Below are 18149 nucleotides of genomic sequence, written 5' to 3'. Positions count from 1 at the left end.
ACTCAAGAACAAGTCTAGCCACCCACATTGATTTGCCTTAGCCTAAATACTTAGCCAACCCAAGTGCATCATCGTTCCATCAGTCAAACACCATCCTTTTGTGGAAAGCCAAGCAAGTTGGCAAGATCACTCGTTCGTCATCTTCACCAAGGCAAGCTCGTGGACCTTAGTGTTAGGGACAAGACCGGGGTCCCTAACAAGTAACACCGCCGTGGCCTCACGATTGCCATGTTAGTTGATAATTAAAAAAAATTGGGAAAACCCATAAACATTACTTATACGGGAGGGAGGGAATTGATTTCATTTTCATTTGAAGAAACTAGAGCCCCAAACCAGGTCAGAGCTGAAGTCTTCGATCCCTCCCACAGTCTTCTCTTGCGGTCTTCGCTTCTGGATTTGAAGTCTATTCTTTCATCTGCATTTTTGGGTAAGACGTCTTCATCTGTTTGTTGTTGGGTTTTAGTTTTCTCTGGGTTGAAAGGTCTTCATCCGCCGTTCTCTCTGGGTTGCTCTTGTCCTTTTTATTTATATGTGAAAAATATGTGCTTAATGGTGGGTATTGAGTTGTTGGGTCTTCTTTGGTTCCGTAATGCAAACAGCAGCAGTAGTAGTAGTAATCGCAGTAGCAGTAGAAGTCAAGCATGTAATAGATGTAGTTTAATATCCAATTTGTCATAGATGTGTACTTTGAAAGGTCGTCTATGACAAGTAATAATAGAAGAGACATATTCTCCATCCAAAGGAAGGTGAGGAGGGTGTGAATGGAAAGGAATCTGACTTTGGGGGAGAGAAGTGAATGCAGTTTGACTGAAGTACATCATACTTACTACTTAGGTATGGTTTGAAACTTGTTTTACAAGTTTTTAGAGCAGATGAAACCTTTGGGGTCCAAGAAACAGGGACCGCTATTCAGATTTGGAGCCTAGCATCTGTAGTCTGCATGAGAATTTATGGCTTTGGGAATCCACTTCAGGAAAAGAACATGAGTGTATATGTATAGCTGGCACGTCTTGGTTAAACAGTACATTACACATGAAACTGTGTGAAAAAGTAGAACTAAGAGCAGCTCTTAACATGAGTGTATACGTATAGCCCGCACTTTTCTATGGATTTTGAGTGAAAAAATAGAACTAAGAGTAGCTCTTAACAGCTCAAACAGTCGTGTAACAAGTAGTGTCTTATGTTAATGGGATGGAGTTTCAGAAGCTACTTTAACTGTAAAGAGGCATTAATTGTTTTCCTACTATATATATCGTTTTGCTCTTTGTTATATTAATGTCCATGGGAAGGTAATATAAAAGCACCAGCCAATAAAAAAAAAAGGAGTTTTCGCTTCATTTCCCATATGGATTTTGATGGCTGGAGCATGCATGGTTTTTCCACTGGATTCGAAATATTATGCAGCCTGTAACTTACATCTTGTTTAAAGGAGGTAGTTCTTATTTGATAATTAATATATTATTGCTGATAGGTCAAAAAACCATTTGATAATCAATATATTATGCTATGAATTGTCCTTTCACTTGGCATTTTAATTGCTTGAATGGAATTTTAGTTGCTTTTGCATGATAGTTTATTTTTTTCCAGCTATAAAATCCCAGTTCCTGAATGTCAATTGGCTGTGTTGATAGTTTATACTAATTTTCAGAATGGGACACGGGAAAGAACAGCCAATTACGCAAACATTATCTAGCTCAAATCCCCCATCCGAGGTATGTATGTTATATGATTTAATATATCAATAACATTGGTATTGTTGAGTAGATATTTATTTCTAAAATACATCAATAACTTTATCTAATAACATGTTAGGCCATACCATCAACTAGTCCAAACATCCCAAATTACATGCCTGGTTACTTTGGACCAGTGCCTACGTGGTCACCGACTTTCCTACCATATCCGGTTGGCAACCAATATCCAATGAACATACAGGTGGTGATAACTGATCAGGATTTTTTCTTAATAAGTTGGCTTCTTTGCACCTATAAAAAAAATAAGTTGGCTTCTTTGTAGGAGTTTAATTGCAGACTTTTTGTGTTTATTGCAGAATGCTGGTTACCCATTTCAACATATCATGAAACCTCCGACTCCTATCAGCAATACAAGCTCTGCCACAAGCAGAATAGTTGGTTCAGAGGATAATAGACCTGATGGTAAGGAAACTGAAGCGCCATGTGGATCTCCAAGAGCTGAAGAATGTACTGAGGATAGATCAAGTCCTACAGAACCTGATGATGGCAGTGCTGATAAATCTCAGAATGTCCAAGTGGATGATGATGATGCAATTGAGGAGCCAAATTCAGGAATGGAGTTTAATTCCTTTGAAGATTTATTAAGTTATTATAAGGAATATGGTAAGAAATGTGGATTTGGGGTGATGACAAAAAGGACAGAGAGGGGAGAAGATGAGTCTATTGGATATGTCACCCTTACTTGTGCCCGCGGTGGGAAGGCCTGGAATAGGACGTTGAATGTTGCCAACCCACGTCCAACAGGGAAAACTGAATGTAAGGCAAAGATTAATGCCTTAAGGCAACATGGTGTGCTTCGGTTGATGACAGTACATAATATCCATAACCATGGCCTCAGTCCAAAGAAATCTTGCTTAATCTGATGTAATAGAGAAGTTAGTGATGCCGTAAAAAGGGTTCTCGATACAAATGATTTGGCTGGCATCCGAACGAATAAGAGTTACGGATCTCTTGTTGTTGGCGTAGGGGGATTCGAGAACCTCCCATTTTTGGAGAAAGATTGTCGTAATTATATTGACAATGCAAGACATTTACAACTTGGCATAGGTGTTGTTGGAGCACTTCGAGATTACTTTTTACGGATGCAGTACAAAAATTCTAGGTTCTTTTATATGATAGATATAGATGATGATGGGAGGTTAAAGAACGTCTTTTGGGCAGACCCCCGTAGTAGAGCAGTGTACCAAGATTTTGATGATGTGGTCACATTCGACACCACATACCTAACGAATCGATATGGGATGCCCTTTGCATCATTTGTTGGTGTAAACCACCATGGACAGTCAATTTTGTTGGGAGCAAGCCTGATTTCCAGTGAGGATACCGAGACCTTTGTGTGGTTATTTGAGAAATGGTTGCAATGCATGGATGGTATCGCTCTGAAGGTTATTATCACTGATCAGGATAGAGTAATGAAAAATGCAATCGCAATTGTTTTCCCAAAAACCCAGTATAGATTTTGTCTTTGGCATATACTAAAGAAAGTCCCCGAGTAGCTTGGCTCATATGGTCTGTACAAAACTGGGATGAAAAATGCATTGATGAAATGTGTATATAACACCCAACTTGTTGATGAGTTTGAGAAATGTTAGGATCAGTTTATTAACACTTACAACTTGCATGAGAATGCGTGGTTGCAAAGCCTATACGTTGAGTGTGAACATTGGGTACCGGCATTTCTGAATGAGTGTTTTTGGGCTGGAATGAGTACAACACAGCGAAGCGAGAGCATGAATGCATTTTTTTATGGTTATGTTCATTCTAGGACAAACTTGAAGGAGTTTGTAGACCAATTTGATAACGCGTTGAAAAAAAAGATTGAGAATGAAAATCTTGCAGACTTCCAATCATTTAATATCACAATCCCCTGCATATCTAGATCTCCGATTGAAAAGAGGTTTCAAGAGCTGTACATGAATGATAAATTTAAGGAAGTTCAGTAGCAAGTCAACAGCATCATTGACTTGAATCTAAAGTTACATAAAAGTGATGGTGCAGTAAAAACATATATGGTAGAGGATGAATTTTGTTTGGAAGATTTCACTAAGCTGGTTACCCATGTTTTGGACTTTAGTGAGGAACATGTAGTTGCAAAGTGCTCTTGTGGATTATTTGAGATGAGGGGGATATTGTGTAGGCATATTTTGGCCGTATTCAAGTGTAACGATATTCAATTTTTGCTAGAAATGTACATTTTAGATTGATTGAGGATGGATATTAAAAGGCGATACACATTAATCCACAGCAACTACGATGGAGGCGTACAACGGGCAGATTCTAAGAGATATTCAAGTCTTTTAAATATCTGTTATCAGATGATTACTCACGCAGCGAGTTCGAGAGAGCATACTGAGGATTCGAGAACTAAGTTATATGCAATGATTGATTTGTATCGTGCCAATCAAGAACCCCTATCGATGACTCAAATTGGTTCCAATGTTGATAGTACGGCAAAGGACACTACGGTCAGTGGTTCTAGGGAAGTACATAGTCCGCGTGTTGTGCGAGGCAAAGGCAGACCTCCATCTCTACAGAGAGCATCCAGGATGGAGATAGACATGCAGAAAGCTAAAGTAAAGACGAAGAAAGCACCAGCAAAGGGGAAGCGTAAACAAGTGATGATATTTTAATATCCACTTTTTATTTATATTTTGTTGACGAAGAAAATAATTTAATGTAATTTTGTTTGTTAAATACTTATTAGCGGGATGGAGGAGATACCCAAGTCATGGATAGAGGAGATACACCGATTGTGGAAGTATGCATGAATTTATTTGACCCTTCTGAGATGATATATTAATAAGTTTATATTTATTACTTTTCCATTATTTGGCTATATATTTAGTATGATTTTCAGCAGGCTGTTCTAGAAAGAGAAAGCGGGGCTATAGACTTTACTAGAACCCAACCCCAAGAAATAGTGATGCAGAGTCAAGAAAGCGTCAGTGGTTCATAACTTTTTTTTCGAGTTTAATACTAATATATATTTACCTGAATAATATATTTTGTTGTTTATTCTTTACAGATGCAATTTGGATTAGATGGATCATAACCGTTGTAATGATGGGTTCCCAATTAAATTTTTTTGTGTATTGAATGTATTGCACGGGTTCTAATCTTTATTGAATGTATTTGAAGGAGGGCTTTGTTGTGACGTTGGATTGGATAAACTTTGTGTATTTGATGGACTTCGTTGTAATGATTGGGTTGGATAAATTTGTTGTGGATTGGATATATTTTATGTATTTGAGGGACTTCGTTGTAATGATTGAGTTGGATTAATTTGTTGTGGATTGGATATATTTTGTGTATTTGAGGGACTTTGTTGTGTATTCATTTATATCCTTTATATGCGCTATTCTCATGGTATCTCTACTTTACTTTTGGTGTAGCACTTCTCACTTTTTTTATGGCAGACTATCATGTAGTGCATATAAAGGATTTGCATGTCATGTTTTCTTAGAAAACTTAGCTTAGTAATGCACTGTCTTATTAGAAGATACATAACAGTTCTGATGGATGAAATTGTTGATGGTTTAGCTAGAAAAAAAGATAGTATCACTTTAGCACTTATGAAAACTTTCATCAGCATTATAACTTGGTTTTAATCTCTTTTTTCTCCCATCTTTAATGGATAAGCAGAGGGTGTAATAGCAGGAGCTAAGGCATCAGTTATTGCTAGTATTGCAACTGCCATTCCAACTGTAAGACTCCTTTCTCATTATTGTCACAGTTTTTTTCAAAGATACAACCATTCTCTAGCAATATGTTTCGTTATAAAAGATACATAAACTACTTGTAAACTGTTTCTCTAGCAAAGATACATACAACCATTCTCTAGCAACCATAAACTGTTTCTCTAGCAAAGATAAACTGCTTGTAAAATATACATAAATTGTTTCAAAGATACATACAACCATTCTCTATCAATCTGTTTTAAAGATACATAAACTGCTTGTAAACTCCCAAGTATTTCATTTTGGGTTGAAATCCTCTCATTTACTCACTCACACAATGCTTTTTATGCAGGTGGCTAGTGCGAGGATGCTGCCTTGGGCAAGGGCCAATCTCAATCACACTGCTCAAGCCCTCATAATCTCCACAGGTTACCATTTGATGGACATGTTTTAAGTCCAATACAAACTTAAAACATGTACAAGTCCAACACAAACTTAAAACAAATGTGCAAGTCCAATACAAACTTAAAACAAATGTACAAGTCCAATACCTAAACATAGAACTAACAACAATCCCAAATTACTTATATAACACTAGGTAAAATACATGTACAAATGCAAAACAGCAATAAATCCAAAGTAGCGTGCCTACTCGCCTTATTTTAGCTTCTTGTGCGTTAAGCACCAGCTCATTTTCCATAACCTCGTCGCTTTTATTGGATAGTATCATCTGCACCCTCTCGAGGCGATCCACTTTCTTACGCACCTCAATCTCCCTCTTTTCAAGAAGCTCGAGTATCTTCTCGACCTCTCTCTTTCTTTAACAGTTCATTCATTCTTTCTTCAACTTGTAGCTCAATCACTTCATTACCATCGAACCACTTGAAAAACTTACAGTATGGTAAGCCCTACTCATTTCATGCATATATTAGAAATGAATGAATTGTACATCATATTAGATTAATATATATATAAAATGTTTTAGGAAACAAATAATGTAGTTACCTGAGTATTATACTTTAAACACCCTAAGAAGGGTCGTCTAGGAGTTTTTGCAATAGTTGACCATTTAAATGTGGTTTCGAGCTCGCAAAAGCCCAATGGTTTTCCCAAAGTACGTTTGGGAAAAGATGAAGAAGATATTGATAAAGATGATGATGACATTCTAAGATGAACCCCCATAAAACAATTGAATAACAGTTGAATAATGATGGAATAAAATTGAATAGCATCAAGTTTTAATTAACTATTTTAATTGCCCCTGCCCTAACATGAAAATATCATGCAACGTGCAAGGTGCAAAATCAGATGCCTTGAATAGTTGGGGTACATCATACAAGTGGGGTACATCATCAGACATGTGCAACCATGTACACAATCAGCTCTCAGCAGTATTTCAATAAGGAATAGAATTCATGTGTAACCATGTATATCATCAAGAAGATTAGCTAAAGTAAAACATCTAATAGTGGTTGAATTTTTGCATTCAATATCTTGTTATGATCATCACCAAATTGCAATGTATATGCACGTTATATACATATCTATACATACATACAAATGTAAGGTGCAAAGATAAATAAAAAAGCAAAAAATTCAAATTGCAAAATATATGTATATGCATTATGCATATACTAATCATTTACACCAAATGAATATATAATAATTATAATGTCCTAGCCAAGATAATAATCATGCAATGAATTTGTTTGGGAACTAATCACTTTTAGGTGATTGCCAATTGATCATGTTTAGAGCCGTTATATGAATGAGTCTTACTTTCCATCGATCATATCATCATCAATGTGAAAATCTAGGATTGATCAACACCTAATTGCTTTACGATTTTAGCAAATTTTACGCTATCAGTTATATGTGGATAATAAAAGCTCCACAATTTGGATTCTATTTATTTCGAACATGCGAAATGATTTGAAGCTATTCAGTATTTTGTTTTGATATGATGTGTCATCTGAAAACCTTGGCATGATGTTCTAATTTTGTATTTGAATGTGATCTGGTATACGGCCCAGCCACGAGTATAATGGTGGTTTATAACCCTACCACGGGGTGAAACATGGTATACGGCCCAACCATGGGTATAATGGTGGTTTATAACCCTACCACGGGGGTGAAATATGGTATTTGTCCCGATGTGATGCTATGAGATGATATGAATATAATGTTTCAGTTTGGATATGCCAAAAGATTTTCTTCTTGGGAACAAGTTTGTTTTTCTGAAAATTTCGCTCTGATGTTTTGTAACAAGTTTTGTTTATACATTCTGAAAGAAAATATGTTGTTTCTGCATTCTGAAAGTAAATGTCTTGTTCTGCATACCGAACTTTATAAATGCTCATGTTTACATGCTAGTATATGTTTTCTGCTTACTGAGTTGTTGATAACTCACCCCTTATCTCCACAATATTTTTTAGATATTTTGATGGTTCAGTTGAGGATCAAGATTACGAGGCATTGGGTGAGATGATTTAAGTATAATGGTTTAAGCATAGGAAGATTTTTATGAGTATTGTTGATTTTTATTAAGAAATTTTATTGTGTTTTGATGACTTGGCATTTTGAAAAATTGGTTATATTGAGGAAATTAGATTGAATCGAATTTTCTATATGATATTGGGAATTTGGAGTCTATTTTTATATTGTTGAAATGTGAGTTTAAGTGTTAGGAAGTAACTCTCCGACCCGTGCGGGACCGGGGCGTTACAACGGGTTAGGGTTCATGCGTGGGGGAAGAAGAGAGGGATGGGATGCGGGGGAAGGGTAGATTAGGGTTAGGGTTAGTGCGAAACAAAGGGATGCAAGGGAAGGGGTTAGGGTTCGTGCGTGGGGGAAGAAGAGAGGGATGGCATGTGAGGGAAGGATAGGGTTGATTAGGGTTCCTACGTGTGCGGGGGAAGGGATTAGGAGGGGAAGAAGAGAGGGATGGAATGCAGGGGAAGGGATTAGGGAGGGAAGAAGAGAATCGAACCAATACATACATACGGCGTCGTTTAGTATTAATGCCACGTAGGCACCGAGGCAGCAACGGGGATAAGTCGCGGTTGCATTTAGCATTTTCGTTTGTTCCCTGGGAAACTCAGAACTCGATGGAGCATTACTTTATAAGTTATGGATGGACGTATAAGTTGTACCTCGATATTACCGAGTCTTCAAAATATTTTGGCATCATATCGTTGGACTCTTGGCATGCATTGATTACACAATTAGCATTTTTACCTTGATATTTGATTTATCATGCTTGTAATTAGATACTGGAAAAGAGAACCTTTTTCTTAAATACTTGATAAGACATGATATGAATCTAAATAACTAATCGATAAATGGAACAAATGACCATGCGGTTGGGTGTGGAGAATCGAGCGAACTGTTACGCCAGATCAAGAGTATAAGGGAAACATCGACAAACACTATGGATAAGAATCATACAACAAACTCTAAGGCAGGATCAAAAGCACAGAGCAGAAAACTTCAAAAAAAAATCCTAGGACTGGAACGGTACGATCCAACAAACTCTTATGCCAAATCAAAATTATAAAGAAAACTGTGAGAATTAGAAACTGTAATGTAAAACCAGAGAAGAAAATAGGAAGAAGGAGAAAAGCATCGAGAGAGTTTGTTGCAAAGACTACTTTATTGTATTTGTATATTCTGCTATTGCAATATGCAGCTCCTTAAGTACACAAAGGAAAAACAACTTTAACCAACTAGGGAATAATCGAATATACAGCAAATCTGTACTGCTGCATAACTAACTCTTCAATTACATAAATGTACATTACAACTCAGCTACAAGAAGGACTTTCTAGTAAATTAATAGTAACATTATTACAAACAGGTGGTGCACTCGAAGGTGGCAGTGTCTGCAGATTAGCTTCTGTGATGTTGTCATGAGCACCTTCTGATCCTTGATGATATTGTGATCTGAGAGTAGTGATGCCATGTTGTGCATGCATCTCTAATACCCCCCCGCAAGATGGAGAATATATATTCATTATTCCCATCTTGGACAAGTGAGAATAAAGGACATGAGAGGGTAGAGACTTGGTGAATATGTCAGCAAGCTGTGAATGGGTGGAAACATGGGCAGTTTTGATGCTCCCTTCTAGAATCTTATCCCTTATTAGGTGACAATCCACTTCTATGTGTTTTGTCCTTTCGTGGAAAACGGGGTTAGCTGCTATATGAAGAGCAGCTTGGTTGTCACAATACATGTCAGCAGCATGAGGGTGAGGAATGGAAAGATCAGAGAAAAGTTGCCTGAGCCAAGTGAATTCAGTGGAAAGAGATGCCATTGCACGATACTCTGCCTCAGCAGAGGATCTTGATACAATTGTTTGTTTCTTTGAGCGCCAAGAGATGAGGGATTTACCCAAGAAGATGCAATAGCCAGTTACAGACTTTCGGGTGTCAGGGCATGAAGCCCAATCTGAGTCACAGTAGCCTTGAAGGTGAATGGAAGAAGTAGATGACAGTAGAATACCCTGACCTGGGGCATTTTTAAGATACCTTAAGACTTTATGAGCTGCAGCAAGGTGAATGGTGGTAGGTTTGTCCATGAATTGGCTGAGAACTTGTGTAGGATAAGAGATATCTGGTCTGGTGAGGGTGAGGTAGAGTAGGCGACCAATAAGTTGTCGATAGGAGGTGGGATCAGCTAAGAAAGTTCCAGTGTTTTTGCTAAGCTTGTGATTTTGGTCCATGGGAAGTTTCAAAGGCTTAGAAGCCAAGTGACCCGAGTCAGCAAGAATATCCAATGTGTATTTTCTTTGGCAAAGATGAATGCCTTTGGGAGATCTAGCAACTTCAATGCCAAGAAAATACCTCAATGGACCAAGGTCCTTTATTTTGAAGTGGTGGTTCAGAAAACCTTTGAGGACAGAAATGGATTTAAAGGAGTTGCTAGCAACTACTATGTCATCTACATAGACAAGTAAAACTGTGAATGTGGCACCATTGATGCAAGTAAAAAGGCTATAATCAGCCTTAGATTGTGTGAAACCAAATTGAATTAAAGAGGTTGAGAATTTATCATACCACTGGCGTGAGGCTTGCTTAAGTCCATAGAGACTTTTAAGCAACCTGCATACTTGGCCTGGTTTCCCTTTGTGATAGCCAGGTGGCTTTTTCATGTAAATCTCCTCTTTAAGTTCTCCATTTAGGAATGCATTGTTGACATCAAATTGGTGAAGATGCCATCCTTTAATTGCAGCTAAGGCAAGAATTGTTCTGACAGTGACAATTTTGACCACTGGTGAAAAGGTTTCATGGTAGTCCAACCCTTCTTGTTGAGTGAACCCTTTGGCCACCAATCTGGCCTTCTTTCTCTCGACAGTGCCATTTGAATGGTACTTAGTTTTGTAGACATACTTGCATGCAATAGGGACTTTACCAGGAGGTAAATCAATAAGAACCCAAGTGTGATTAAGCTCTAATGCATCAAGCTCAGTTTCCATTGCCTTACACCAATCTGGATCTTTGGCAGCTTGTGTGTATGTTTGTGGATCATTGGTGGATGATATGGCAGTAGAAAACAAGGCAAAAGTGGGTGATAAATGTGCATAAGAAATAGAGGATGATAAAGGAAAAGGTATACCTGGTGAGGAAGATGCCATGTCCACAGATGGAGTGGATGAGAATGAAGTGACTTGCTGGCAATGAAAATCCTGAAGATATTGAGGAGCTCGCCTAGATCTGGTTGTCCTTCTAAAAGAAGGGTCATGAGCATGATCTGTATTGAATGGAATGGAAGAGGAGGGGGTAGAGACTAGTGGTTCAGAAGTCATAGGTGATGGAGAGGAAATGTGTGGAGATAGAGGCTGAGTATTAATGGATGTAGGTGAAGAATGAGAGGAGGAAGTATTTGGCAGAATGAGGGAAGAAGGAAGAGATGAAGAATGAGATGACATATGAAAAGGGAAAATGTGCTCATAGAATGTAACATCTCGGGAAATGAAGATTGATTTGGTATTGAGATCAAGTAATTTGTAACCTTTTACCCCAAAGGGGTAACCAAGGAAAGCACACTGCCTACCTCGAGGGTCAAATTTTTTTCTGTTTTGAGAAATGGTAGAGGCAAAACATAGGCATCCTAATATTCTCATATGAGAGTATGTAGGAGATGAATTAAACAAGAGTTCAAAAGGAGTTTTATTGGAGAGCAATGGAGTTGGAACTCGATTGATTATATAAGCTGCAGTAAGGATGCAATCTGTCCAATATTGATTGGGAAGATTAGATTGAAGTTTGAGGGCTCGAGCTATGTTTAAGAGGTGCTGATGTTTCCTCTCAACAATCCCATTTTGTTGGGGGGTTTCTACACAGGTTCTATGATGAATAATGCCTTGCTTATTGAAAAAATCCCTCATTTGAAACTCAATACCATTATCACTTCTAAGTATTTGAACTTTAGTGTGAAACTGAGTTGCTACTAAGTTACAAAATGCTTCAATGCATGATCTGGTATGAGATTTTGCTTTGAGAAGGTAGATCCAAGTACTTCTAGAAAAGTCATCAACAATGGTTAAAAAATATTTGGAACCATCATAAGCTTCAACTGAGTTGGGTCCCCATATATCACAGTGAATAAGTTCAAATATATGTTTGCTTTTATGAGTGCTAATTGGAAATGGAAGCTTATGATGTTTGGCAAGTGGACAAACATGACAAGGGTTGGTAGCAGAAATAGTAAAAACATGATTCTTGATAGAAGGATCTTTGATTACATTCAACTTTGAAATGGGTGTATGCCCCATTCTACAATGCCAAATATCTGAAATGAGGTCAACACTTGCGGAAATAGTTGAAACAGAAATGGTTTTGTGTAAAGAAGCAGAAAAATGATCAATGAGAGCTGTAGATGAAACTGGTGCAGCAAGTAAATGGTAGAGTCCATCTTTCATCTCACCCATGCCAATCGTGGTCCATGACAAAAGGTCCTGAATGAAGCAAAGTTGTGAAAGAAAAATAAAACAGCAGGAAAGAGATGTGGTTAGTTGTTTGGCTGAAATTAAATTGAAATGAAAAGATGGCACACATAACACATTATGTAAAATCAAGGTGTTAGTGATTTGGACAGTGCCAATGTGAGTAACGGGTGCAGTATGTCCATTGGGAAGTTTAACAACAAAGGAAACTTTCGAGGTAATGGATGAAAAGGAGGAGGTGCTACAGATCATGTGATCTGTAGCACCAGTGTCAATAATCCAAGGTGAGTGTGTGACTGTGTGATGTAGAGAAGTGAGACAAAAGGAGGTACCATTCATGGTAGGAGAGTGGGTACAATCTGTTTGGACATGATTGATTGAATGATTGGCAATGGAAACTTCCTTGGGCTGTAATAGAGATAAAAGCTGCTGGTACTGATCCTTGGTAAAATTGAATTTGTTATCTGATGAATCCTCTGCCTCTAGTGAAGTCATGTTAGCTGATGAGAATCCAAGTGGCTTGGCCTTACCATGTAACTTGTGCCCTGGTGGGTAGCCATGCAATTTATAGCATTTGTCTGCTATGTGACCAGTCATGTGACAATGAGCACAAACTGGAGCTTGTGCATTCCCTGCCTTGAAGCAATTGTCGAGAGAATGACCCTGAATTTTACAGTGAGTACAAAATAGCCTGTCACGTTTGGGTTGCTGAGTTGGTTTGGAAAAGGGTTTATATGAGGAATAAGGCTGTCTGACAGCAAGGGCCATGGATTCTGGTGAAGGGATGCTAGAAAGCATGGTATGTTGCATCTCTTGTTGTTGGATCATGGAGAAAATTTTGTTTATTGGAGGCAATGGATCCAGTAGCATAATTTGGTCACGACTGATACTGTAAGAGTCATTTAAGCCCATGAGGAATTGTATGACACAATCCCTCTGGTACCTATCAAGTAACACAGAAAGTTTGCCACATTTGCAATCGGGCATTGGATCATATATAAGGAGTTCATCCCATAGAGTTTTAATTTTGCCAAAATAAACACTAACTGGGTCATTTTCTTGTTGCAAACCTGTTAGAGACTTCTTGAGCTGAAAGATTCGATGCCCATTTTGTTGAGTGAATCGATCTTTGAGCTCATCCCATATTTGCTTAGCATCATCTACTAAGGCAATGCTGGATTTGAGAGTTGGATTGATTGAGTTGTGAAGCCATGACACAACTAAATCATTACATCTTTCCCAGGCTTCATGGAGGGGATCAGTAACTTTCTTTGGTTTGGACAGAGTGCCATTAATAAAACCTAGTTTATTTTTGGCACAGAGAGCTCTGCACATAGCTCTTGACCATGTGGTATAGTTATCTGTGGTAAGGAGGTCAGGGACCAAGGAAAAAGAAGGGTTATCCCCATTATCAAGTCGATAGGGGTTAGTGATATTAGTAAAATCCAGAAAAATGGAATTCTTTGAAGTAGTCATCAAGAGGAAAAGAAAAAGAAAACTCACTCTGTGGCTCTTGATACCATGTGAGAATTAGAAACTGTAATGTAAAACCAGAGAAGAAAATAGGAAGAAGGAGAAAAGCATCGAGAGAGTTTGTTGCAAAGACTACTTTATTGTATTTGTATATTCTGCTATTGCAATATGCAGCTCCTTAAGTACACAAAGGAAAAACAACTTTAACCAACTAGGGAATAATCGAATATACAGCAAATCTGTACTGCTGCATAACTAACTCTTCAATTACATAAATGTACATTACAACTCAGCTACAAGAAGGACTTTCTAGTAAATTAATAGTAACATTATTACAAACAGGTGGTGCACTCGAAGGTGGCAGTGTCTGCAGATTAGCTTCTGTGATGTTGTCATGAGCACCTTCTGATCCTTGATGATATTGTGATCTGAGAGTAGTGATGCCATGTTGTGCATGCATCTCTAATAAAAACATTTCGCAAACCATACTGCTAGGTAATGATCATCAAGCTACAAATTGTAGGAGTCTATGCACTCAACCAAAGAAACAGGAAATAAAACCATGAAAAGCATAAAATCACGTGCACTTTACAGCCTTATAATTTACAGTAGTAGCGTAAATATACATTTTAATTGTATGAGTTATTGTATTTGTTTAGTTCCTCACGTACTCCCCTCGACTTTGCATCAAAATCTCCAAATATATGAGTATCACTCAATAAATATTGAGGTTACTTTATGAGTTTCGTACTCGCATGGTAGTCCCTCTTGTGATGCTGTTCATAGTCGCAATTGATAGTGCAGAATATACAATATACGGTGAGGAGTTTGAAGACCCCTACAGTTATCTAGACTACCTACCTTGACGTTGAGCCAACCTCATTTTTATTTTCTTTTGTTGTCACTTACTGTTATGAGAATTTTTGGTGGTGTGATTTTTTAAGGGCATCCCCATTTTGTATTTTTTTTTTTTTTTTTACAAACATATAGACATTTCATTGATAACCTTCTCTATAACAGAGACATTATACACTGAGGAATTTACTCTATGTTCACAATACAGTCATCCACATTTAAGGCATTCTTCCCTAGTGCATGAGCAACTATATTCCCTTCTCTTTCGATGTGGTCAATAGAACTCACTTCATAGCATTGCATCTTGGCTCTAATATCAGAAATTAACATACCAAAGTAAGTATCATTCTGTGATTGATTCTGCACTGCCATCACAACCTTTTTGGAATCTCCCTCCAGGATAGTTTTCCTCAAGCCTAATTCAATACCAAAAATGGTTGCTTTAAGGGCTGCATACGCTTCTGCTATAAGAGGATCCAGAAATAAGTCTGGTCTCTTTCTGATGGTAGCCAAAATATTTGCTTCTTCATCTCTAACCACCACCCCTATTCCAATTTTACAGTGAGTTCTATCTACCCCAACATCCCAATTAATCTTGTAGAACCCTGGTGGAGGCCTTTCCCAAACTGTAACAACTGAGTTAGAAGGAATTTGGTTGATGGTTACCTTGGTTTCAAGCAGATTGAGTTCCTGCAGTAGTTGCTCAACAAGGAACATCACTGAGTTTGGAGATATTACATTTCCTTTAAAAACAAATTCATTTCTTCTCCACCATATTTTCCATAAAACCACTGCCAATTCAATCATCTCATCCTTATTCAGTTTTTTGAGCATTTCTTCCAAACTTTCCTTCATGCTGCTTTGATTCCTATGACTTTTTTAGATTTTGATTGAGCACTGTCCTAGAACATCATTTGCTGTAGCACACTCCCATGGTATATGTTTAGTTGTTTTTGGTACCTATAGACACATAGGACACATTAGATCATCCAGAATTTTCTTCTTGCTAAGGTTAGCCTTGGTAGGTAAAATGTTAATGCAAACTCTCCAAAGAAAATTCTTGGTAGTTGAAGGTATTGCTAGGTTCCAGATTCTGGTCCATGCTTCTTTATTAGGATTATTTTGTGAAGATTAACCTTTCTGACTATTCTGAAAATCATCTTGTAAGTGATAGGCGCTTCTAACTGAGAAGATACCATTTGTTGTTCCTCTCCACACCATCTGATCTGGGCTATTGCAATGGTTTATAGGGATTTGGCTTATGAGATCAGCCTCTTCCTTGGAGAATATGTCTTTAACCAAATTAAGCTTCCATTCCTTTGTGTCTTCATTTATAAGATCCATCACTTTTGCTTCTGACCCTAAGATTCTCATTTCAAATTGAGGTTTGAAAGAAACAGGTCTTGGCAACCATTTGTCTGACCAAACAGAAACTGATTTCCCATTGCCTATCCTCCAAATGATCCCATTTTGAAGCAGTGGTCTAGCATGTAGCATGCTCCTCCAAGTATAGGAAGGCCTGTTTCCCAGTTTGGCATTAAAAAAATCAGAGTTTGGGAAATATTTACCTCTGAGTACTCTGGATGCAAGAGAGTTTGGAAACTGTAAGACCCTCCACCCTTGCTTTGCTAACATGGCCAAGCTAAAATTTTCAAATTCTCTGAATCCCAGCCACCCTTTGCCCTTTGCTTTTCCCATTTGATTCCAATTTATCCAGTGCAATTTTCTGTCCAACCCCTTATGTCCCCACCAATACCCTCTCATCAACTTATTGAGTTCCATCAGTAATCCTTTAGGGAGTTTGAAAACCATCCCCAACCATGCAGTAAGTTGGTATGGCCTGAATAACTGATTTGAGGAGTATTTCCTTCCCTGCTTGTGGGAGAAATTTCATTTTCCAATTACTAATTTTTTTCCTTCACTCTATCCAGGATTCCATTGAATGTTTTAGCCTTGGATCTATCTACCATTGCTAGCAGTCCTAAATAATTCACAAAGGATTCATAAGTTTTAACCCCTGCAATGCTAGTAATGATATCTCTGGTGGCTAGTCTTGTATTTTTACTGAAAAATATTGATGTCTTTTCTTTGTTCAACCTCTGACCTGAAGCATTTTCATAGAGCCCCAACAAGTGTAACAACCTACTCCATTCAAGAGACGACGAAGCCTTGCAAAACACCAAATTATCATCTGCAAAAAATAGATGATTTATGAAGATCTGTCCTTTAGCCAATGGTATTCCAGTAATCATACTGAGGCTTCTGCATTATCAAGTAATCTACTAAGGGCCTCTGCACATAATATAAAAAGGTAGGGTGATAGTGGATCACCCTGCCTAATTCCTCTTGTAGCTGTAGAAGCTGGTTGAGGACTACCATTAATTTATAAGGAATAGGAAACAGTAATGACACATGTAAGGATAAGATCAATCCATTTTCCTGCAAAACCCATATTCACCAACACAGCCTCAATAAAGCTCCATTCTAATCTATCATAGGCTTTACTCATATCCATCTTCAAGGCCATATACCCCACGGAACCTCCTATCTTACAATGCATTGAATACAATGTTTCAAAAGCAACTAAAACATTGTTTGAAATTAATCTTCCCTTTACAAAGGCACTTTGGGTAGGAGAAATTATGCTTGGTAATATGGACTTTAATCTATTTGCTAAGACCTTGGCTAGGACTTTATAAATGACATTGCATAAGCTTATGGGTCTAAACTCAAAAGTTTTGTTTGGATTTTTGGTTTTGGGAATGAGGACTATGAATGTTTCATTTATATTACTAGGCCAAGCATTTGTATTTAGAGCTAAAAGAACTGCATCACAGATATCTTGACCAACTATATGCCAATGTTGTTGAAAAAAACCTGCAGAGAAGCCATCTGGGCCTGGAGAACTGAGAGGGTTCATATTGAAGATGGCATCTTGCACTTCAAAGTTGGTAAATTCCTTGAGCAGCATCTTATTCATTTCCTCTGAGACTGATATTTGCATGGGAAAAAGGCATTCTGACTGACCAGAAGGAGTTGAAGAAGTGAACAAACTTTTATAATAATCCTGGAAGATCTGATTAATGTTATGTGTAGAGGTATGTGTCTGCCCCTCCCCATCACAAATGCTTCTGATACAATTTGTTTGTCTCCTTTGGGATGCACATGTATGAAAGAATTTAGTATTTTTGTCCTCCTCTTTTAGCCGTTTCTGCTTTGCTCTTTGTTTCCACTTCAAATCTTCTTACTCAAGTCTCATATGCACTACTTTCTGAAGTTCTTGAATTTCCATGTTATGATTGCCCATATTCCTTTCTTGTAGTTCTCTGATCTGAGTCAATTTCCCTTCAATATCCCATCTATTTGCTTTTTCTATTTCTTTGCTCCAATTGACCAGTTTGAATTTGTAGTACTTGTTAAGCCTGTCTGACACAGCCTCGATTGTA

At 37.8% G+C, this 18149-nt stretch overlaps 1 protein-coding gene and 1 long non-coding RNA gene across 2 annotated transcripts; one reads left to right on the top strand and one right to left on the bottom strand.

Annotated features, from left to right (window-relative positions):
* The first annotated feature begins 5109 nt into the window (after positions 1 to 5109).
* On the top strand, positions 5110 to 5859 carry LOC108997929. Its single transcript, XR_001997242.2, has 3 exons — positions 5110 to 5120; positions 5397 to 5458; positions 5784 to 5859. It is a non-coding gene; the product is annotated as an uncharacterized LOC108997929 (long non-coding RNA).
* Positions 5860 to 12352: 6493 nt separating this feature from the next.
* LOC109017856 lies at positions 12353 to 13710 on the bottom strand. The gene is made up of 2 exons (XM_019000046.2): positions 12708 to 13710; positions 12353 to 12387 (listed from the first exon to the last, which is right to left on the bottom strand). Exons 1-2 carry the CDS (start codon positions 13708 to 13710, stop codon positions 12353 to 12355), a joined length of 1038 nt encoding a protein of 345 aa, XP_018855591.2.
* Positions 13711 to 18149: the final 4439 nt, after the last annotated feature.

Source organism: Juglans regia, chromosome 4, assembly GCF_001411555.2.
Source record: "Juglans regia cultivar Chandler chromosome 4, Walnut 2.0, whole genome shotgun sequence".
Lineage (NCBI taxonomy): Eukaryota > Viridiplantae > Streptophyta > Magnoliopsida > Fagales > Juglandaceae > Juglans > Juglans regia.
Note: the sequence above shows the minus strand (reverse complement) of the source record. Positions and strands in the feature narration are given on the sequence as shown.

Excerpts from the sequence above, each read along its gene's own strand:
- LOC109017856 (XM_019000046.2), bottom strand. The coding sequence starts at position 13,710 with ATGTGCAGAGCTCTCTGTGCCAAAAATAAACTAGGTTTTATTAATGGC. Across the intron at positions 12,388-12,707 it reads CCACTCTCCTACCATGAATG|GACCTTTTGTCATGGACCAC; the intron begins GTACCTCCTTTT and ends TGCTTCATTCAG.